This window comes from Bidens hawaiensis, unplaced genomic scaffold, assembly GCF_021521415.1.
Source record: "Bidens hawaiensis isolate Kalapana, Puna unplaced genomic scaffold, B.hawaiensis_p1.1 tig00001611_1, whole genome shotgun sequence".
NCBI lineage: Eukaryota > Viridiplantae > Streptophyta > Magnoliopsida > Asterales > Asteraceae > Bidens > Bidens hawaiensis.
The window spans coordinates 5,025-29,092 of NW_027504957.1; the positions used below are offsets into that span (position 1 = coordinate 5,025).

At 36.6% G+C, this 24,068-nt stretch overlaps 2 protein-coding genes across 2 annotated transcripts; one reads left to right on the forward strand and one right to left on the reverse strand.

The window, feature by feature from the left end:
- Positions 1-1,201: 1,201 nt before the first annotated feature.
- On the forward strand, positions 1,202-2,832 carry LOC143609544 (pentatricopeptide repeat-containing protein At5g50990-like). Its single transcript, XM_077084272.1, has one exon. It carries the CDS (start codon positions 1,218-1,220, stop codon positions 2,823-2,825), a length of 1,608 nt encoding a protein of 535 aa, XP_076940387.1. The 5' UTR covers positions 1,202-1,217; the 3' UTR covers positions 2,826-2,832.
- Positions 2,833-4,101: 1,269 nt separating this feature from the next.
- Positions 4,102-7,278, reverse strand: LOC143609546 (uncharacterized). Its single transcript, XM_077084274.1, has 6 exons — positions 7,077-7,278; positions 6,051-6,312; positions 5,920-5,956; positions 4,988-5,093; positions 4,803-4,913; positions 4,102-4,393 (listed from the first exon to the last, which is right to left on the reverse strand). The coding sequence occupies exons 1-6, from the start codon at positions 7,179-7,181 to the stop codon at positions 4,277-4,279; spliced, it is 738 nt and encodes a 245-aa protein (XP_076940389.1). The 5' UTR covers positions 7,182-7,278; the 3' UTR covers positions 4,102-4,276.
- Between the last annotated feature and the right edge of the window lie 16,790 nt (positions 7,279-24,068).

Sequence of the window (24,068 nt, forward strand, 5' to 3'; positions counted from 1 at the left end):
AACCGGTTCCTACCCGACCCAATTTTGACTTTTGTTGACTATACCTGGAACCGGTTCATGAAAGAACCAATTTGTGCACATCTATGGCTCTGTGTATGTATGTTGTTAACAACTAGAAATATGGGCCATAAACTTGAAAGTGAATAAAATACTATCACCTTATTGGGCTCATTTGAGTTGGGCTTAACCCAAACACCAAATGCTTGATGCCTTGTTCGTCTTCAAGCTGCTGCTGCTGCTTCTTCTTCTTCTTCTAACCAACATACCTAATTCATAACCGTAGAATAGAAATAGAAATGAGCAGAGGATATATTATTATTATTCTTCAATGGCGGAAGAACCACACGGCATCCGTTGTCCACTTTCGTTCCACCCAACCTTCAGGTTATATTATACGTAACTGCATCTATTACGTGCGTATCCTTAATTGAAGCAACATTTAACTCGATTTATCTGTAACTGCATCTATGCTGAGCTGAATTGAACCAATTTCAGTAGAATTTACTCTCAAATACTTTTGATAGTAACTCTTAACTATTTCTCTGGTGATTTGTGGCTCATACACATTCACTGTATCTGCTTAATTGATTCATTGAAGCGAATTTAACTCGATTCATACGCAATTGCATCTATTATGTGCTGGATTGTTACAACTTCAAGTAGAGTTGATTCTCACACTTTTGATTTGTAACTCAAATTTATTTCTGTGGTAATTTGTGTAGAATTAATATTTTAACATATAACATAGCATTCAGTGTGTCTGCTTAACTGATTCATTGAAGCGAATTTAGCTAAATATGTATGCAATTGTGTCTGTTCTGTGCCAGATTGCAAACATATACACTTTTGATTTCTGTGGTGATTTGTCTAGAATTTACGCTCATATGCATTATTTTAAGTAACACATAGCTTTGTGCCTTTGTATGATATTGCATATATTCGGTGCTGGAATGTAAGCACTTTTGATTTGTAACTCCGTCTGTTTTTGTGGTGATTTGTCTAGAATTTAACACATCACGTTCAGTGCGTCTGTTTGCTTGATTTAAAGCTCTGTTTTTGTGCTAATTTGCAAGGAATGTAATTGAATTTCAATTCATACGCATCGTTCGCACACGTGCAGTGTGTATGCCGATATGATCGACTTTGGTGTTAGATTTGAACACGATCTAGTTGAATTCGGATATTACTCCTGCAAAATGACCTAATGCTTAGTTGAAATGAAACATTTCTTTTCAGTCAATGTTAATGGTTTAAATCAATCAATTGTTAGTTTAAATCGGTTCTCATTTTATGAAACAGCATTTTCAGACCACCAATTGTTGGTGCAATCTCTGGAAGAATGCAAATTATCAAGAAACTCAACAGCTGTTATTGGAACACATGCAAAAATCATTAAACTCGGGTATGAAACATGCCCATCACTTACATCACTGCTAGTCACAACATACCTTTCTTTCAATCATCTCAATTTTGCGCGTCAATTACTTTATGAAGTTCCTCACTGGAAGTTCAATTTGGTTTCTTGCAATTCAATCATTGCAAATCTTATGAAAGTAGGAGATGTTAATATTGCCAAGAAGGTGTTTGGTAAAATGCCCAAACCGGATATAATAACCTGGAACTCAATGATAGGAGGTTTTGTTAGAAATGCACGTTTTGATGAGGCGTTTAAGTTCTTCAAAAAGATGTTGAACACAAATATGGAGCCCGATAAGTTTACATTTTCATCTATTATCACTTCATGCGGTCGTGTTGGAGCTCTAGATCAAGCTAAGTGGATACATGGTTTACTAACTGAAAAACAAATCGAACTCAATTTCATTTTGAGTTCCGCACTCATAGACATGTACTCAAAATGTGGAACAATTGAGACCGCAAAGTCAGTTTTTGAAAAAGTTAAACACGATGATGTGTCGGTTTGGAATGCCATGATTAACGGGCTAGCAATGCACGGTCTTGCTACAGACGCAATTGCAACCTTTTCAAATATGGAAGATGAAAATGTTTTACCTGATTCGATTACTTTTGTTGGAGTGTTGACTGCGTGTAGTCATTGTGGTTTGACTCAAAAGGGTCGTGAGTATTTTAACTTAATGAAAACTAAATACTCGATTGAACCAAAGCTTGAGCATTACGGGTCAATGGTTGACCTTTTTGGTCGGGCTGGGCTTCTAGAAGAAGCTTATGAAGTAATTAAGGGTATGCCAATGGACCCTGATGTTGTTATATGGCGCGCGTTTCTTAGCGCGTGTAGAACACATAAAAACCTTAAATTAGGAGAGCTTGCAGTGTCTAAGATATCAGATCTTAATAGTGGAGACTATGTTTTATTATCTAATACTTATTGTTCTGTGAATAAATGGGATATTGCTGAAAATGTGAGACATGCTATGAAACAAAAAGGGGTTAATAAAAGTAAAGGAAAAAGTTGGATTGAATTTGGTGGAGTGATTCATCAATTCAAATCAGGAGATAGATCACATTGTGAAACCGAATCAATTTACAAGATTCTTGAAGGATTAACGAGTCGTGTTAAAGACGAAGGATTTAAACATGTTCTTGAGTTGGTTTTAATGGATATATCTGAAGAGGAAAAAGAGGGAAATTTGAATTATCATAGTGAAAAGTTGGCAGTGGCGTATGGTGTTCTAAAATCAAGCCCCGGGTCTGAAATTAGGGTCTCAAAGAATTTGAGGACTTGTATTGACTGTCACTTGTGGATGAAGTTGGTTTCTAAAGTTTTGAAAAGAGTAATCGTTGTGAGGGATCGAGTTCGTTTTCATCAAATTGAAGATGGTTTTTGTAGCTGTGGAGATTATTGGTAGCTTATTGATAAAGGTGACTTTTGTACCTATTTATATAATATATATGATTAGGTTTAGGCTTGTAAAGAACAGAACATTTAGTACACCGTTTGTGAATCATGCGGTGGAAAATTCTTTTTATTTGTTAAACGTATGAATATGAACAGAATTTTATCTTCATTTAGTTAAACAAACAAGCATGAATACACTTCTCATTCGTTCTTTTACATTTGTTAATATGTATTTAAAAATTTTAGGCGCATTACAATTTAGTCTAGTAATTTGTTGTTCACGTTTACTTGTAAATTGGTTTTAGCTGAGTTATGTTCGTTCATCTATATTCAGTTTTGTTTGTTCGTTCACGTAAGTGAACCGTTTGCTTATATTGATAACAAAAGAATATAAACAAACACCAACACGATCAATTTCTTAATAAAAGGAACTGATGAATCGGGTTGAACCAGCTAAACTTACGCCAAGCCTATTTTGATCCATACAGCCTCCTGGATCTTTGCAATTACTTTATTAAAAAATATGCTGATGTTGCATCATAATTCTTTCATGCATCGGATATAACTTTTGTACTCATGTTTGACATCCACCAATTTAGGTTATGTTTTATCTCTAATAGGTCAAATAAAGAATATCATAATTAGAGACCGGTCAAATGGCCAAAGTGTAATCTGAACGCATAAAGCCTGCTAAAATGTTTCACTTGTAAAATCATATTATTATTCAAACCAATGTTGCAAAAGTCGTTAGGCGGTCCCTAAGCGGCCGACCCCCTTGGATGGAGTACTTGGGAGTACTCTTGGGAGTACTCGGAGAGTACTCGGGCATGATAAATATAAAGAAAATAATTTTTAGGTATTATATATATTTCAAATATCATAAGTTTACTAATACTTATAACAAAATAAGTGAATATCAATATAAATAAGAGAAATGCATTTTTAAACACTAAACTATTCTAAAAAATGTTAATCATTAGTTAAAAAAATGATATTCGTTCTTTAATATTATAAAAATACGAATTATGTTGTATTTTTTAAGTCAAAATAGACCCAAATTAACCGATTAGATGTGATTCTGACTAATGTTGACCACTTTTGAACAATTTTTAGTAACTAGGCGGAGGTAAAGAAACTCCCCTCGGCACCATACCTTGTAGCGAGTACTCGGAGAGTACTCGGCCTTGTAGACCTACTTTTACAACATTGATTCAAACAATATAACTTTTGTACTCGTGTTTGACATGCCATTATTTTTATATAAATTGGGAATTTTTTGGCACGTCTTCAGGTCAAACCGGACCAGAATAAACTGTTTTTGGACTGTTAATATAAAAACCTACTGTTTTCATAATATTCCACATTGCAGAAAGGCAATAGTTGAAACCATTTAAGGTGCATAAGGATATTAGCAGGACTTAATCAAATGGAAGAAAGAAAAAAAGTCAACTGTTGACTAAACTAGCTATCTTGGATGGGAACCAGTTTCAATTTGCCTCCATAAATATCTGGAAGTTGACTCTCATCAATGTCTTTCAGAAGTGTAGATGTCAGCTGCTTATTTTCAACAAATACAATCTGCAAGGTAAACAAACCAAAACTCAACCTTACTTTATAATTTTATATGCGACAAGTAGAGGTAGCTTTGCAAACAAACTGAACAAACACGAACAGAGGAGCATGTTCATGTTCGTTCTTTAACTTTAACCGAACAAATGATCGACCCGAACAATTAAGTGAGACATGCGTTCATGTTCGTTCAGAAACATAAAGGAACGCATGAGACATACATTCATTTTCGTTCGTTTATCTAAATGAACAAAAACAAATAGACAACTTCGCTTCAAACGGTTCACGGAATGTTCGGTTCATTTACAAGCGTAAATAAAGTAAACTTTTGGGTGACTTTTCACCCGTTAGGCCCGTCTCATTTGTTTTTGCCCATTGACCCATGAGGAATAAAACATGACCCGTTATAAAAAGTTACCTTTTTCTTTGTTTTTTCATCAATAAAAGGATAGATCATCTTCCATGCTGCCATAAATACATATGGAACATGCACCACAAACATTTTTCCAAGTCTTTCTGGATAATAATCCTGTCATAAACATAAAATCTTTAAAGGCTATTTTGTTCACACACGCACACACTCAGAGTGAAATGATTATAAACCTGCAAAATAGAGAGCGCTGCAAGATATCCACGGATATCACTGTTTGTATATCCCCATCCTTGAATATCTGCAATAGACACAAACTTTTCCTGCCCTTGAGGCATCCTGATATTCAAATATGAACAGGTCAATTCAGGTCAACTTTTTTTCTTTCTTAAAATTACCCCTAGAAATTTGAGATAGATTTCAGCCCATTTACTTATGATTGTGTCGATTCGCGTATAATCTACAATTATAACCTAAAAGAAACTGGTGAAAGGTTGCTAAATTCTTCTAGTAATTCAGTTCTATTCTCATTATTATTAAAATTATATAGTTTGTGTAATCATATTTAATACATTAATTATCTATACAAAACTTAAAAAAACAGAAGGTCCAGGCCAACTTGGCCCATTTTGACCCGAGCCCATCTTGCCACAATTAGGGGAGTAAACGACCCGAGTCTTAGCTCGATTAGGCTTGAGCTTGGCTCGTTTCGAGCACTATTTCTAAAGCTCGAAATCGGTTTGTGAGTAGTTTTTCAAGCTCGTTCATTATTCATTAATTAACTTATGTTCGTTTAGAATTATTTTTATATATATTTAAGTAATATTTTTTATAACATAATATATATTATTTAGTTATTTTTATTGTAAGTTTTTGTATAATGATAACGATTGCATTTACATTTACATATACGTGTTATATATTTTTAATATATTAAATCATATACAATAGTCACAGGAGCCAGCTCGAGCTCGATAAGTGAAGCTCGGGCCCCGGCTCGTTTATTACAAGCTTTTTTTAAGGCTCGAGCTTGTTTAAGTTGGTTCAATTTGAGCTTTTAGCAAGCCAATCTCGAGTGGCTCACAAACGACTTGGGTCATTTTCACCCTGGCCGTAAGTTAAAGAAGCCCGGCAACCTTTCAAGTGTGAATCAAAATAGTCCTACCTTGAAATTATTTTTTCAAGTGTGAAGACCACATAACCTGTGATGCATTCAAAATCATAATAAGAACAGCATAATTAAAATATTAAACTAAAAAGGATTTGGATTGATGAGCATATAGTTTAAGAACATACGCTTAAACTCTTCTAGACCTCCTCCTTTGTTGGGATAATGTCTGCCACCAAACGCGACGGTTATTAAGCGACCAGTTTTATCTGTTCCTTGCATAAATAGTTTGTTTTGAGCTATATGATTAGGGATTTCTGATACTGATATAGAACCATTTGGAACAAATGTTTTTCTCCATTTAAGGTACTTCAAAAACATAGCACATGCTTTGTCTATGTCCAGATCACGGGCACGAAGAAACCTTCTGAATGTCAAATCATCGTACTCCTATAATAAATGATATTCATTAGACGATTACCTAACATTAAAGTGTCTCTCATTTTCTTTCAATGCAGTGTCACATTTTCCCATTAGTTAATTAGTTAAGAACGGGCCTGTTTCAGGTTGAAACAAACAAAATCAACTAAAGATGAAACACGGGTCTAAAGTGTATTTTTGATGTATAAAACCTTTTCAATCGTTAGAGAGAGAAAACTCACGCGCCAACTAGTAAAAGTCAAACACGGGCAAACTTTTTATTCATTCATTATGTAGTCAAACTCACTACTTTTGACTAGAAATCTAGAATTAGCAGTTTCGACTCGTTTAGTTATGAACGGACCGTTTCATGTTAAAACAAACAAAATTAGCCAAAGATGAAACGCGGGTCTAAAGTGTATTTTTTTATGTATTAAACCTCATAAGCAGTTTTTTTTACGATCTTCTAAGGTTTATTTTTGATCCCTCCTAATAAATAGCTTGTTAAAAGAAAATTGATATTATTTAAACAATATAAATTGGTTATCATGTTTGGCATTATTTATATATAAAAATATACACCATAATTGTTTCCAACTTCTAAGTCAACTCTCACCACCCACAGAATATGATCAAATGTGTTGCTTCCTTAAAATCAGAGTCCAACAATTTCATTAAAATTTCCACAAAATCTATAGATCCTTAATAAGAAAAACACAATATTTAAGTTTTAAGAATTTAAGATGACTAGATCCAGGCTAGATTGAGTTGTACGTTATGCATAAGACTTGTACCTTAGATGTAGCATCTTGCTTTTCTACCAATTCCCTCATTTGCAAAATCTTGTTGTGTTCCACCTCACTGCTTGCATCCTCATTCTGCACATTGTTGATATCCATCTGTTGTTTCTGCAGAGACTGTTACTTGCACAAAATATATATATTACTTTTATTGGATGTGTGAAATTACCAAAAAGGGCTTTGTTTGCTGTTGCCTGTTGCTACCATTCAAATATATGGTTACCGCCGGTTGTGAAACTGAACATAAAATGGAATGAGTAGGTGTCAAGAATTAAATAGTTAGGTAAGTATTCATTTAGACGTTATTTTACCAATATATGTGTGAACCCTCGGGTGGGCAAAAGCGAAATTGCACTAATTTTGACGTTATTTTACCAATATCGTGAAAATAACGTTAAAAGTGGCGGAAGGTTAATCAGGCATCATGTGGTGGCGTTGATAGCCGAAAGACAAGGGTACATGCACCAATCGGTCGGTGTCCCGATGGTTGAGTGTTATGTGTCTTATGTCCAAGGCTTCATGCAAAACTACTATCGAGCCGAGGGTCTCACCGGAAGCAGCCTGTCTATCCCTATGGGGTAGAGGTAAGGCTGTCTACATCTTACCCTCCTCAGACCCTACTATAGCTTTGCTATTGGTGGGATATACTGAGTACGATGATGATGATGAAGTATTCATTTAGACCCTTCTATTATTACTTAGTTTACATCTATTGTCCCCATAATTAATCAAAATATCACTTGGGTCCCTACACACATGTTTATATTTTAAAAAGAAAATTTGAAATCCGTGTTTGGTTGGCTGGCTGAAGGAAATGAATGAATTATACGATACATCACTATGATTTTCACACACCACTTTTTACATATACTCCTCGTATAGAGTTATACGGGTCGTATATGACCTGAGTTGTTGAAGACCCATACGGCTCGTGTCGGGCTATACGGCCGTATATGTTGAAAATGCTTGTTTTTTATGTTCTCTCCATACACTTGTCAGTCATGCGTGGCCTATACGCCCCGTAGAGTGCTATACAAGCCGTATATGTTTGTAAAGTTACCATGGGGTGACATGTGATCTTTATATACCACCATGGATCTTCACACACCAGTTTTCATGTATGAAGATCACTTCCCTAAGATAATTTCATGTTTGTTTTTAAGTTTGATAACTTGATGGTAATGTAAATAATGACAATTGATGTAGTTGCCCATTTAGTTTTTTATAAGCTTATTTCAATTTTATCTTGATTTCTAAACTGCTTATAAATCTTTGTTTGATAAAAATAGCATTATGTTTCAATCTTTTTAACATTAGTAATTTTAAAAAAGTTACAAAATTTTTAGTTGTACATATTTATATTTTAATTTATTAATCTTTTAACAAACATGTATAACTTGAACATGCTAATGATACACAAGCCAAGTGGTTAAGGTGAGATACCTAAAGACTTCATTTAAAAGAAAAAGGTCTTGGGTTTAAGTTCCATATGTGACAAAATAGGGGTTCCAGATTGGGCATTGGGTGACACCTATTGGTGAGTTTCCTTCTGAGGTTGGTCTCCGGGGCGGGACTGATGTACGAGCTTCCTTCAGGGACATGTCAGTCTATCACCCCATAGTTCCGTTCATGGGGAATTGCCATTCAACAAAATATATAAAACTTTAAAAAATAATGTTCAAGGGGCATTTTGGTAAATGTACACAATCCACGGGAATGTATCGACTTCCTCTTTTTTGGGGCGTACTGAGTGGGAGCTCATGGTGAGGTGGGGGGAAACGGGGCCATGTTGAAACACCAACACCCTCTGTTTTTGGGAGAAAATGGTACCCGGAACTATATCGTATGACTTTAGTAACGAAATTTGAAAGAGTGAATGTTAGTTGCAATAAACACATTTTTTTAGTATAATTAATTTCAAATTCCAATAAATTCATCAAATCAAACCGTGTCTAAGATACCCTTCGATATAATCCCAAAAGCATAAGGATGCTTTAGTGACTATCGAGGGAAGTTTCAACCCAAGTATTCGTACTTTAGACTTCATGGAATATTTGGTAACGTTAATAATATTTCTTAAAGGGTAGTGGGATTATTATATGAAGAAACGATAAGAAACATCGAGTCATGCACGTGGATACATGCGCCATGTAAATTTATTTCATAACATGTTTTTGTATGCATCATTAAGTAATATAATTTTACATAAATATACCTATAATCATAACACGTTTATGGTTCGAACATTTTATTACATGGTTAATCTGTACTATTTTTAAATTTAAAATATAAATATGTTTTTCTGGAATGTCTCGTGTGTAAATATGGGCAAATATCTTAATTATTAAAACCTTAAAATCCGCTATAATTCTGAATTTGACAACTTAACCTAAGTATATGGGTTGATATTGGTTATGTTCTTATAGTTCATCTTTAGCCTTTCAATTGATATTGATAGAATTTAACAAAAACGTACCAAGTGGATTAAATAGTCTTCAAAGCATTTGTGACACAGCTGGGTCTAAATGTCTAATTCATTTTTAACCTATTATTCAACTACGTATTTTGCCTTACATGTGGCAAGAATTGGACTCGTTGTTAGGTTGACTCATACTTGTTTTAGTCTTAGAAGAAACTAGAATTTTGAACCCCCGCGTTGCGGGGGTGTGACCGTAAGAGAAGAAACTAACTACGTTCAAAGGTTACCACGAAATCGGCTTCTATATTTCCACAAACCTTGTTAATCATTTAATAGACCACAACTTGTGTACGTAAGTTAATTATTTTGTACAAAAGTTGCCTGAAGGATTTAGTTACCAAAACCACCTATAACACACTTATTTGGACCTTCTTCATCAGATAAATTCAACCTGCACAAAAGCTACAAATTCAATGAGGATAATATTTGAGAGTGTAACTTAAATCATAAATAACCCTTTTTAGGGGACTGATAAAGATTTACAATTTTAATCTCTGAACCAACCTCCATTGCAGTTGCGCTTTCAAGCAGTTACTGTAAATCTCTCCCTGCGCTTTCCAGCAGTCATTCGAACTGCAGTAGCTTGTTCACGATAACTATGGTAAACTTTTTTTTCAGGTATTTTTGGGCAATGGTTTGGTAGCTAAGTTTGAGTGTTTGGCGGGTGTGCAAATAGTTTTGGACATGCTACCAATGCTATTCGAATGAGTTATGGTATTCATATGAGTTACCATCAAAACAGTTGAGCATACAAAGGTCTAATGAAACTTGGTTTATTCGTTTGACGCTCTTTACTCACACAGAGGTACCCTAAGAATTATTTGAACAATATTATTACAAATCCTTGAATTCTCCATCAAATTGGATCAGTTGATCAACAAACACATTGCTACAGTTCAACTTCCTATGCATAATCCTACAACTCCATCCCCACCTTCATTTATTAGAACATACCCACTGAATTAATCAAAATTTTGATCAAAATTAAGCAAATTACATGCTAAACATCTACAATTACTTCTAGTTTTGGCTTGTTGGTAAAACCCTAATTCTCTTCAACATGAAGAAATCGGCCACCGACGTACACAATCACCGTCTCCGCCGTCAGGCACTATCGCCTAAGGTTCCTGAATGGAACCCGACACCAACGTTGTGGGTCTACAACACAGGGAATCCGCGACCGCACAACAAAACAACATACCAGTTGTCGATTAAAACTTTGATAAATTAGGATGGATCGGTGCATTCTCGGAGTTTGACGCAAGAAGATTCAACGATCGGCAGATGCATACCCAAATAGAGTCATAGAGACAGAGAGAGAGAGAGAGAGAAAGGTGGTGATACGGTGCTTGTTAGTTGTTACTTTGTTGGAGAGATGGTACAGAGAGGGTGTATAACTACTAAAGCAAGGAGTCCAAAACAATACTGCACAATAAACTTATTAAGCAGGAAGTACAACCAGTGATGCACACAATTCTTCAAAATTGTATATATATATATATATACAATATATGTTGAATATGATCAAAACTTATTAGATAATCTCTTTTCATTGTTTATATTCATTTAAAACGAAAAACAATACAATTTCAATAATTCTTTTAACCGGTTCGATTTTTCTAATAATAGTTTATTACTTATTAAGCATAACATGGAAAATAGGCATCTTCTTTTGATATGAAGATGGATTGATATCACCTACGAGGTAGTTTGTGAGATGTAGAACTGACCTCGTCGAGATAGTATGAGACAAATCTATCGTTCCATCAACGTAGGTGGTTGCTTTCCAGTTTCTATATTAGAGTTGGATTGTTATGCCTTTTAGTCGTTGAAAGCGAGCTATTTTGGTAGACTTCTAGTATAGCCTTTTAATTGTTGGAAGTGAATTCCTTTTGTAGACTTTTCTTATGCAATTTGAGTCTATGACCATTCTTTTTTAGCCAAGCTCACTTTATCCTAATATAATTAGGATTAGCTTTTTGTATTTTTTTAAATGTTAATATCTTTTTCACGCGTTTATTATTTAAAATACAAATACAAATATATATCATGAAATTAGTGTTATTTTTTTTCTCTTTAATTGGATATGGTACTGTGATTAAAACTAAAAGAAAATTATGATGGTGAGTCAAGATTTTTTATAATATTGAGTCAAGATTTGTAACGAGGACTCCATATTACAACGAGTCAAGAACTGCCCAAAATTTTAATTTTTTTAAAAGGACATTTTTACCCTTGTTTTTTGTACACGTGACGCCTTTTTGTATAGCTTATTATCATGCACAAAGTAGAGGTGGTCAAAAAAACCGGTCCTCGAACCGGTTGGTTATTTAAAAAACCGGTTTTTTTTAAAACCGGTTTGACCGGTTTACAAACCGCCGGTTTGTATATCGGTTATACTTTTTAGAGCCCAAACCGGTTTTCAAACCGGTTATAAAAAAAACCGGTTTTTTTAAATAACCGGTTACTAAAAAACCGGTTAACCGGTTTTTTTTAAAACCGGTTTATGACCGTTTTAAAAAAACCGGTTAACCGGTTTTTTAGTAACCGGTTAACCGGTTAAAAACCGGTTAATTGCCGTTGTGAAACGGCTATATAGCCGTTTTTTTCAATTTTGACCGTTTTTTTTTTTATTTACCATTCTACCCCCACAAACATCTATATATAGTTTAGGTTGGGTATTGGTTAGAACACACTCGATTATACAACTCCAAACGCTCCAAACGCTCTAAACGTTTATTTCATACGCGATTATTTTGTTATCTCACGCTCAATTATACCACATTAGCACTCCATACGCTCTTATTTCGTAGTCGATTATCATGGCCTCCCAAAGTGCTGCTTCATCCGTCAACATGGGTGCCTCGAACACGGGAGAAACGGTCGTTCGGGTCATCCCCACGAAACGAAACCAAGATGTTTGGCAACATTTCGACCTATGCGAAATGTCTAACGGTAGCCAAATTGCTGTCATGTGCACAAAGTTGAGTGAACTTCATTGTAGGGGTGCACCTTATTTTGATATGGGTGTAAAAATGAAAGAAAAATTTAGAAAATATTTTCAACAACTACCCGCTGTTTTGACATGTGCTGCTGCGTTAAACCCTTGCATCAATGTTGGTGGTGTTGAAGCTTTAATAGAAAAAATTTGTGATGAGCTAGAGTTAAACGACGATCAAAACCCCTATTATAACCAAACTTTAAAGAATGCTTTCAACACCACCTTGTCTAACATGTATGATGTTTACCTTACAAAATACGGGTCGTCTTCCCAAATTCATGACTCGTTAAGAGCTGTTGCCCAATCCCAATCCCAAACCGACCTTGAAATGGAGATGTACTACATGATTTGGGAAGACGCCGGTAAACGTCAAAAGGTAAACACCCCAAGCAGTGAACTTGGAAGGTATGGTGGTACCAACTTTGTGAAACACATGACTCCGGATGAATTTAGAAGTCTTGATTTGCTGGCTTGGTGGAGAGGTAATGAGGATGAGTTTCCGATCCTCGCCGCCATGGCCAAAGATTTACTAACGGTCCAAGCTTCCACGGTAGCTTCGGAGTCTGCTTTTTCTGTTTCTGGCAGGGTTATATCGATTAGGAGGACTCGACTCACTCCACCAGCTGTAGAGATGTCGATTTGCTACAAGGATTACTTGGACTCTTTAGATAGGGCACAACATCAACGCTCACTCGAGGGGGAAATGGACTATGAGGCGGGCTTGTATGAAGACGAGGTCAATCAAGGACACACTCAACCAATGACCGATGAAGAAGCCGCGTACGACGATTACCTAAGGAATAGCTCGGGATCGGGTAGCGAAGAAAATAATGAGTAAGAAACAGCAAGTTGTTAATGTAATCGTGTCTAAGCATTCTTTAATGTTTGTATTTTTGAGTTACGAATATGCGATAACGATTTAATGTTTGTATTTTTAATGTAAAAGCTATAAATGAAAGTTATGTGTTTTTAATCTTCCAAGCAAAGAACCCTAACAACGAAAGCAAAGAATGGAGTCAGTCCGTTTTGCCTTGTAGTTACCGGTTTGCCTTGTAGTTACCGGTTTGTTTATACTGTGAAAAAATAATGGTTATTTAAAAAAAAAAAAAAAAAACCGGTTAACCGGTTAGACCGGTTATTAAAAAACCGGTTAATAAAAAAACCGGTTTATTAACCGGTTCTAACCGGTTCCTAAACCGGTCCTAACCGGTTAGACCGGTTAGGGTTTTCAGATACAAAAACCGGTTATTAACCGGTCCGGTTATTAACCGAACCGGTTTTTTTCCGGGCCGAAAAAACCGGTCCGGTTAATAACCGTACCGGTTTTTTTAAAAAAACCGATTTGTGCACCTCTAGCACAAAGACTATGTTTTCCCGTCCGTATATATCAAGGTTCACTACTTTCATTTTATCTTGGATGAATTAGAGGGGCTTGGGAGGGGATAAGTGTAGACACTTCTAACATACTGATGGTTGGTTAATTTGTATATATTAAAGTTCGTTTATTTCTTAGTTTTAACTGTTTATTGTGGGAACTTCGATACTCCATACGTGTTTATTGTATTTCAGGTCACAGGCGACGATAAAGTACTTAATTTGGACCTGCTGATGCACGTGATGAAGACCTAGGACGTCCAGCACGCGAAATGAGAAAACAATACAAGGATTTTGCTGACAAGGCCCATCGCGATACGCGATGGGCAGGCCAAAAGACCCATCGCGTATCGTGATGGGCCTTAAATGATGAGTTGACCAATGGTCCATCGCGATACGCGATGGACCCCAGAAGATCCATCGCGTATCGCGATGGGTGGCTCAGACGGGGAAGTTAGGGTTTTAAGTTATTTTCATGATTGACGACCCTATTATCTCATAACTTGTACCAGGCGATTTTCAGAGCACACGGAGGCCGATTCCACCATACCGCATCATACCGAGATCACATACATGTTTTATTTCATCATTATTGACGATTCTATGATGTCGAGGCTCGGCTAATCTCTCTGATTCGTTCCCGGGATGTAGAGTTTTTATTTATTTTAGTTTTGATTGTAACCAAGAACATACTATTTGTAATTGTCTTTGATTGATCTATGAGTATTGATATTTAGTATTGTTGTGCATTCAATCGGTTTAGGTTTACGTTGATCAGAACGAGTAGTTTGTCGGTTGCTATAGTAATTGCTCATAGGGTTGTTTAACTAGATTGAATACAACGAAGCACACAATTGCCCGTAGTTAAGTCACACTGGCAGGGACTGTGTGATAACCAGTGTCGTGTGTTAACGATTGTTGGTGCATAAGGTTTAACTCGTTAATCAGTCTTTAGTCAGTCTGTGATAATTAATCTGTTAGATTGCATGAGAAACTGTTTAATTGCATTCTTGAACCCTGTGTATGAGTCTTCTTTGTTAATTGCTTGAATTCGTTAATTTGCTTAATCATTATTATAACCAACTTATTTGCTTGTGTGATCAATAGTAAAACTTGCAACTTCATAATACATTTGCATTGACCACATACTCCTTGTGTTCGACACCCTACTTACCCTAGCTTGCTTAGGTGATTAGGAACTGATTATAAGTGTTTTTGACTAGATAAAATAGTCTAGCATCACATATCCCTTTCATTAGTTGTTGATGTATTCTTAAAAGATAACCATGGGTGACTAGGAACACACGCGTTTGGCCACATCTTAAGTAGACTCTTGGTATTGATTTTCATTTTGTTTTGAGAAACAGTAGTTATTGAATTGGATCATGCCTCTTTATTGTAATTGGGTCATTTTATTTTCCTAAACGACCAATAAACTAAAAGTTATTGAATATGTCTAACTATCTAAGTACAATACATACAATGAGCTCCTCATTTTACAAAGAACTTTCGTTAGTTAATTTTCCATTTGTGTCTAGTCTAAGCATTAATCAACGTAAGGTGCAAGGGAATGGTAGACAGGTATCTATAATCTTTTGTGGCATTTGTCTATGGATCTTGTTAATAGTTTAAATTCAATGCATAAATTCGACCCAATTCTAGTATAGTTGGAGGTTACGATTATCGCCAAACATAAAAAAAGCTAAAGGGAAATGTAGATGGGTGTAGCCATCAAAATTAAATGCGAGGAGCATTTCAGTTAGACCATTCTATTATCACTTATTGTACATTTGTTTCCCTCGCAGTCAATCAAAAAATCACTTGAGTTATACCCAATGAGTTGTCGAGTGAGAAATTTAATGTTTGAATTTGTTTACTTTTGTCACATATGTATTAGATGTAATATAATGTAATTTATGTGAATGAGAATGACGGTTTACTCTAAAAATAGATGTTATTGGCCATATATAGAGCAATATATTTGCATTTACATCCAAAATAGTTTCTCCAAATTCTTAATTTAAACTAAAGCAAGTTTGAAACGATTTTAATTAGTAATCTTATAATGTTTTTTCTATAATTAAAATAATAACTTTTACTGTCGAAGCATGAAATGAATCTGACCTGATCCATGACGATGTTTCCACGGATTTCGAGATGAACGAACCGCGACTTGATCTTCTTCTTCGATTGCTTGAGACCTGCAGTGGCTTTTCGGGGGTGTGGAGGTGACTGCTAAGAAATCCTGAGGATCTCTTGTTTACAGACACAAAAATAGGGTGGTGGCTCTTATTGAGCATGACCCTCTAACAAGGAGGTGGAGACCTCCTTATATAGAGAGCCTCATGGCCACCATCATGGTACCCTAATGGGCCTAGTCCAGTTAGGGTTACCTGCACAAAACCCCCTCAGCCCAATAACATTGTATTAGTCCATATAATAAAATAAGCCAAACATAATAAATTTAGGGTCGTAAAACCGGGTTTAGTACCATACCCCTACAAGCCCCCCAAGTCCAGTGTTGCTCCTAGGCGTGCAAGCGTTTAGGTGGAGCGCTGGACTTTATAAGGTGTGTTAGGAAATGAGGCGGTTTTTTTCCCTTTTCTTCGGCCTTGTCTTTATTGTCTTCGAGTTTTGGGAGGTTTTCTCCATGATGGTGACATGTTGTGATCTTTATGATAATGATGGTGCACTGGCATGAATAAGATATAGCACGCATCATAACAATAGTGGCGCGAGGCCTGATAAAAGATAGAGTGCGCATCTCGATAATGATGCTTAATAGTTTGCGCGCGAGGTAGCTTACGAGCTATAAGAATAATGAAGCTTGCGCGCGAGGCGACTTACGAGCTATAAAAATAATGAAGCTTGCGTGCGAGGCGACTTACGATCTATAAAATAATGAAGCTTGCGCGCGAGGCGACTTACGAGCTATAAAATAATGAAGCTTGCGCACGTTGCGGCTTATGAGCTATAATATGACGATAATGACTGGCCCACAAGGGCCTCTTCTACGCAGGATGACTATCCCAGCTTGTTTTCAAGATAATAATGGAGGCGCAGTCGGCCAGATAATAATAAAGTCATATGTGCTTGTGCGACTCGTAGCCGAACCTGCAAAAACATATCAAATTAGCGCGTGGCCGTTTGGGATATTGTTAGGCTCCCGCCCTAAGATTCGGATGTCTTCCATCGCGATAATGTAGTGGTGGTATACCACGATAGTCCCCTAGTTCATTGCTGCCAAATAAAGTTGTCCTTATCCTGATTTGGGATTAGACTATTCTCATTTGTTGTGTCGCTTGCGCATAGGTTTTGGCTTTGTGTCATGCGCAGATGCGCTTGCGCATAGGCTTTGGCTTTGTGTCATGCGCAGATGCGCTTGCGCATAGGCTTTGGCTTTGTGTCATGCGCCACGCGCAGATGTTGCATGCGTGCGCGTCGACTGTGTGTCATGCGCCACGCGCAGATGTTGCATGCGCGTGCGCATAGACTTTGTGTCATGCGCCACGCGCAGATGTTGCATGCGCGTGCGCGTAGACTTTGTGTCATGCGCCACGCGCAGATGTTGCATGCGCGTGCGCGTAGACTGTGTGTCATGCGCCACGCGCAGATGTTGCATGCGCCACGCGCAGATGTTGCATGCGCGTGCGCGTAGACTTTGTGTCATGCGCAGATGTTTCATGCGCTTGCGCACAGGCTGTGTCATGCGCCACGCGCAGATGTTGCATGCGCGTGCACGTAGACTGTGTGTCATGCGCCACGCGCAGATGTTGCATGCGCGTGCGCGTAGACTTTGTGTCATGCGCAGATGTTTCATGCGCTTGCGCACAGGCTGTGTCACGCGCCATGCGCAGATGTTGCGTGCGCTGATGTGATATGCGTGAGCATATGATGCGTAAGCATATGTAATATGCGTGAGCATATGTAATATGCGTGAGCATATGTGATGCGTGAGCATAAGTGGTGCATGAGCATGTGATATGCGACTGCGCTCAAGCATCATGGCGGTGCGCATGTAGAATGGCGGAATGGTTGACCCGCGGTGGCGCGCATGTGACGTGGCTTGGCGCTAGAATGGTTGACCCGCGGGGGCTTGTGTTAATAGGTTTAATTATGACGGCATGTTGAGCGGAGCGGAGCCGCGTTCGGTCTTGTATTCGGCGGGAAGCCGTATGGGTTTATGAGGATTCCCAACCTTTAAGTTTGGCGCATGGCCTTATGGGTTTGAGGATTCCCAATCTTTAAGTTTGGCGCGTGGCCTTATGGGTTTATGAGGATTCCCAACCTTTATGTTTGGCGCGTGGCCTTATGGGTTTATGAGGATTCCCAACATTTAAGTTTGGCGCGTGGCCTTATGGGTTTATGAGGATTCCCAACCTTTAAGTTTGGCGCTTGGCCTTATGGGTTTATGAGGATTCCCAACCTTTAAGTTTGGCGCGTGGCCTTATGGGTTTATGAGGATTCCCAACCTTTAATTTTGGCGCTTGGCCTTATGGGTTTATGAGGATTCCCAACCTTTAAGTTTGGCGCTTGGCCTTATGGGTTTATGAGGATTCCCAACCTTTAAGTTTGGCGCATGGCCTTATGTGCGCATGCACGGCGACGGAGTGGTGACTCGCGGGCGCGCGTGCATGGCGGAGAGTTGCGCTCACGCATGTCGGCGGAATGGTGACCCGCCAGCGAGCATGCGTGGGTGGCAGTCTTCTGCGCAAAACCCACATGGTGGAGGTCTTTTGCGCGAAACCCGCATGGTGGTTCCCGCGGTGGCACATGCATGGCGGCGGAGTGAGAATCCGCGAGCGCGCGTGAATGGCGGCGGAAGTCTGGTAATTTTTGGATCTACAATTTGAGAGATCTGTAATTTTAAACCTAAAATTCAGGTCTGTAATCTAGTTCTAGATCTGTAAATCAGATCTAGATAGATCTGAAACTCGTAGCGGAGAGAATTTAAAACCATCACAGATCCGGAGGCTTGATCATCCGAATCAGGTAGTTTCTTTTTTGCACAGATCTGGAAGCCTCTTTTAGATCTATGGATCTTTTTGAGCTTTAATAGAACAAGCCTTGAAGCCTTTTTCTGTAAACTTCCAGATCTAGGTTTTTCCTGGGAGAGATCTGACAGCCGAGACGAAAATCGAAGGGTAGTTCGTTGCCGTCCCACGGATGGCGCCAATGTCGAAGCATGAAATGAATCTGACCTGATCCATGACGATGTTTCCACGGATTTCGAGATGAACGAACCGCGACTTGATCTTCTTCTTCGATTGCTTGAGACCTGCAGTGGCTTTTCGGGGGTGTGGAGGTGACTGCTAAGAAATCCTGAGGATCTCTTGTTTACAGACACAAAAGTAGGGTGGTGGCTCTTATTGAGCATGACCCTCTAACAAGGAGGTGGAGACCTCCTTATATAGAGAGCCTCATGGCCACCATCATGGTACCCTAATGGGCCTAGCCCAGTTAGGGTTACCTTCACAAAACCCCCTCAGCCCAATAACATTATATTAGTCCATATAATAAAATAAGCCAAACATAATAAATTTAGGGTCGTAAAACCGGGTTTAGTACCATACCCCTACATTTACCATACTATACAATATGCATAAGCATTTAAACTTAGGGACCCATATCAAGGACCATCATGATTCATGGCATCATGTGACTCTTTATGAGAATGGGCCAAATGAGTTCAATTTCATCTACATTAAAAGATTTACGCTCACAACGTCCTGGACCGGAAGAATTTAATACATAATACATAACTAGGCGACAAAGGCTGTCGTGTTGGGGGGGATGCGAATTTGGCTAGTATCGGTTTTTTTTCAACGATAACGGGAATAAACCCAAAGTTCTAAACGTCCATAATAGTATTGACACTCGTATAATTTATGATAAAAAAACATTTATAAAACGACCTATAGCTGGTTGGTAAACCAGCGTGGTGCGGTTGCAATTTGACGTGAATTCGGTCGGTATCTGATTATAGTAGTGAAACTAAGCCAAAGAAAAAAAATTCGTCAATGGCGCGTGTTGTTGCGGTATTTAAAACAAACCCGCCTGTTGCAGCGGTAGACCAAATCGAATTCGGTCATTCACGGAACATCATTGGAGTCAGGGTGGGCCATGGCTCCCTACTTTGGGCTTAAAAGTGTGATGTTTCAACCCAACCCAACCCAAGTCATGTTAGTGAAAAAGTCTTGTCTACCTTTTTTTAAAAGTAGTCAAGACTAGAGGTGCACAGAAAACCCGAATCTGAAACCGGACTCGAAATAAATACCCGGAACCAGTTTTTCTAATACCGGGGTTTTTTATACCCGAACTCGTACCTGACCCTACCCGTAGGGTACGGATAGGGTATGCATTTTGGCACTAAAACCCGAACCCGATTTGCACCCGGTAATACCCGAAAACCCGATTTGTACCCGGTAATACCCGAACCCGAAACCGGGGTTTTCCAATACCCGAAACTGGGTATTTCAAATACCCGATGTATACCCGAAAAATACCTTAAAAATACCCGAATAATACCCCTAAAAAGTGTAAACTTTTAAAAAATCCAATCTATACCAAAAAAATACCGGAAAAAAACCTGTAAATAGAGTTTTTTCAATACCCGATAATAGGGTATTCAAATACCCGGTTTTAGAATACCCGATGCTATACCCGACCCGAACCCGAGGTTTTTAGAGACACTACCCTATCCGAACCCGACCCGATTACTACGAATACCCAATCATACCCGTACCCGGTCATACCCGAACCCGGTTCTATACCCGAACCCATGTATTTAAAATACCTGATTTGTGCACCTCTAGTCTAGACCAAATGAATAATTTCTAAATTGAATAATTTCTAGAAGGTTAACGCGAAAGCAAATTTTAGCTCTCAAACCATCATTATTACTTATTAGTATACTTTATTAAAAAAACCCACAACCATCAAAATAAATAAATCCTAAAATTCGAGGTGTGAAAAACATGCATCACATATTTTGGTCAAAAACAATATTCTTTAAAAAGTCGGCCGAGTTCAGTTGACAAATTCTCTTTTAACCATTTGACTAGTTTAATAATTAATAATTTTAGTGCTTTAACCTTTTTAACATGTCCTAAAATATAAAAAAAACGCAACTTATTTTTAAACAAACAAATCGCATTATCACAATTCGCTCATACATATTATGTAATGATATGCACAAACCATTTGTCCCACTTCACTTCATTTGTAACTATAATTTAATTTTTGTTTATAAGGATCAAAATTATTTCTTGAATTTGTGAAGGAATTTAATTATTCACTTCATTCCCGGTCCTTAGAGGGACGGGGCGGGTAATGAGACCAATCTCTCACAGATCCCTGTAATTGTAATTTTTTTCTAGAATGATATATATTAAAAAAACAATTGTTTATTAAAAAAACCTTAACAGTCGCAGCTTAGTTTTAAGCCTATTTTAAAAAAAAACTAACAAAAGTTATACACATTTAAGTCCATGTTATAAGTCATTTACCCAATTTAAACCCATTTTAAAGTTAAAACAAACAAACTTAGAGGTCTATATTTTTACTTCTTTTGCCCATAATTTTTTAACTTTTTGGGGACGGCCCTGTTTTACTTGAATTTAATTAATGTTTGTGACAACATAATAAAAATCAGAGCTTGTAACAATTTTTGAAAGTAATCATGATCTCTGTTGATTTTTGAATCCCGAATTCAATCTATGTAAATTATTCGAACAATGATCAACAATGTGACAAGCTTGATGACCTGTCCCGTTTTCACAACATGCTTTTGATACGTCAAAATAGGGATGAACTTTTTTTCACGAATAACGGTACCATACCGATATTGTCCCGGTACTGTACCAATACCGTACCGAGCGGTTGTAAGCGGTACCAGTATTCTTTTTTCTTAAGTTCGGTATCGGTAAAAGGCGGGTATCGTTACTTTGCGGTAAAATCGGTAATGGTACCGAGTTTATATAAGATTCATTATGGATAGTAATTCAATTCACAAAAATATTATTGATTGTGTTACCTATATATACAAATTTTAAGTATCTATCTTTATTCCATTAGTAAAAAAAAAATAAATCCCAGTTTAATTTCTTTTCTTACTGAATACCTAGCGATCTCAATTCTGTGAATATACTTTTGTTATGGTTTATTTGCTTATGGGTTTTGCAAGAGGTTTGTAAAATTACGTCACCTTTTTATTTTTTTTATCACAAAGGTCAAAAGAATTCAGTAAATTAATAATAATCAATTATATATAACACTTTGGAAGTTCTACGTACCCTGCATAAATTCAGAAAAAAAAATGTGGCATCGAAGATAAAATGCTAAATTTAAAGTCTTTTTGTGTTGCTAAAAAAATAAAATGCTACTTTGGATCAGTTAAATACAAAAAAAAACAAAGATAAAATGCTAAAGTGGTATCGAAGCGGTAAATTACCGAAATACCCGTACCGATATCGGTACCGTACCAATACCGAACTGGTATATTCGGTATGGTATTCGACACCTATTTTCCCTCACATTCGGTATCGGTACTTTCGGTATTGGTACCGGTACGGTATCTGTACGGTACCGATCTCATCCCTACGTCAAAATATCAAAATCATCATGATATTGTGTGCATAATTAAAGCAAAACAAACCTTTATAAATCTTTAAACAGTTTTACAAATAATTACAAAACAACAATTAATGGTCAACTATTTTTTAAACGGCAAACAAAATATTTTATAAATATAAAAAATCATGCTACAACAGGGTATGCACTGATGCACTACAAGATGCTATATCACAACCCATAACGAAGTTTCACAAGTAGGCAAGTAGCTATACAACCACAACTCATTACATGATAAACCTAATCCAATCTGCTAACGAGGTCGCCCCCATATTATAATCCAAAGAAAGCTATGGGTTTTAACATCCTCGACAACGCTACCAATCGATACGTTCTCTGTCGTTTCCTTAAACACAACAAACCAACATTTAATGATTTATCTCATCCTAAACGACAGGTCTGCAAACGAAACGAACACGAACAAGAGCATGTTCGTGTTCGTTCTGTTAAAATTTAAACACACACTTAATCGAACACATACTATGTGTTTGTGCTCGTTTATTTAAAAAAATGAACGTGTTCGTATTCGTTTGTTTAAATTGTAAACGAACAGTTCATGAAAATAAACGAACAAAAATGACATAACTATACAAAATAAACAAACATAAATGAACATATAAACAAATGTAATACATGAACACACTTAAATGACACACAAATAAACAATTATAAAAGCATGAAGTAGACGGCTAAGATAATATATAATTATTTTATATTAATATGTAAACAAACATAAGCGAACACATATAAATAGACATATTTTCATGTTCATCCGCTTATTAAATAAACGAACATATACGATATTCCCATCAAACAATTCACAAATATTTCACTAAACATTCAATTCATTTAGATGCCTAATAAACCTACAAAAGAATGGGTGCTGCTAAACGTACCCCACCCCCATTCATTTTTATTAAACATACCCCTTCTCTTAGGTTTTACATTAATATGATTTAGACATTTTTGTTGTTTTTTTATCATTTTATTATCTTTTATTATCATTATTATTTAAAGCATTTTTATTCTATTTTTATTTAACAACTTTTTTTTTCTATGTATCTTTTTATGTATATTTAAAAGTCTTTAATAAAAATATATTTTTTCTTACTTCGAAAAACTTTTTTTTCCTTATCTAATAAACATTGTTTTGTCTGTTTAATTTTTTTTTCTTGTATACTTGTTTTAATCTTTTTGAAGAGCATTTTTTTTAATTAAGAGAGTTTACATTCTTTTATAAAAAATCATATTAGTTTTTATAAATAAAAAGATTAAATAACATATAACTTGCTAAACAAATTTTACTCTTTTCTCAAGTAACATTAACTCATGTATTTAAACCTAACAAAAAAAAATCAAATTGTTTTGAATACATTTTATGAAAAATAAAATAAAAAACTAGCTTGAGAAAACATACAAAACTTTTTAATACATGCAAAAAAATAAACAAACTTTTAATAAGATCTTAATGAAATAAAATAATAAATCAATAACAAAAATA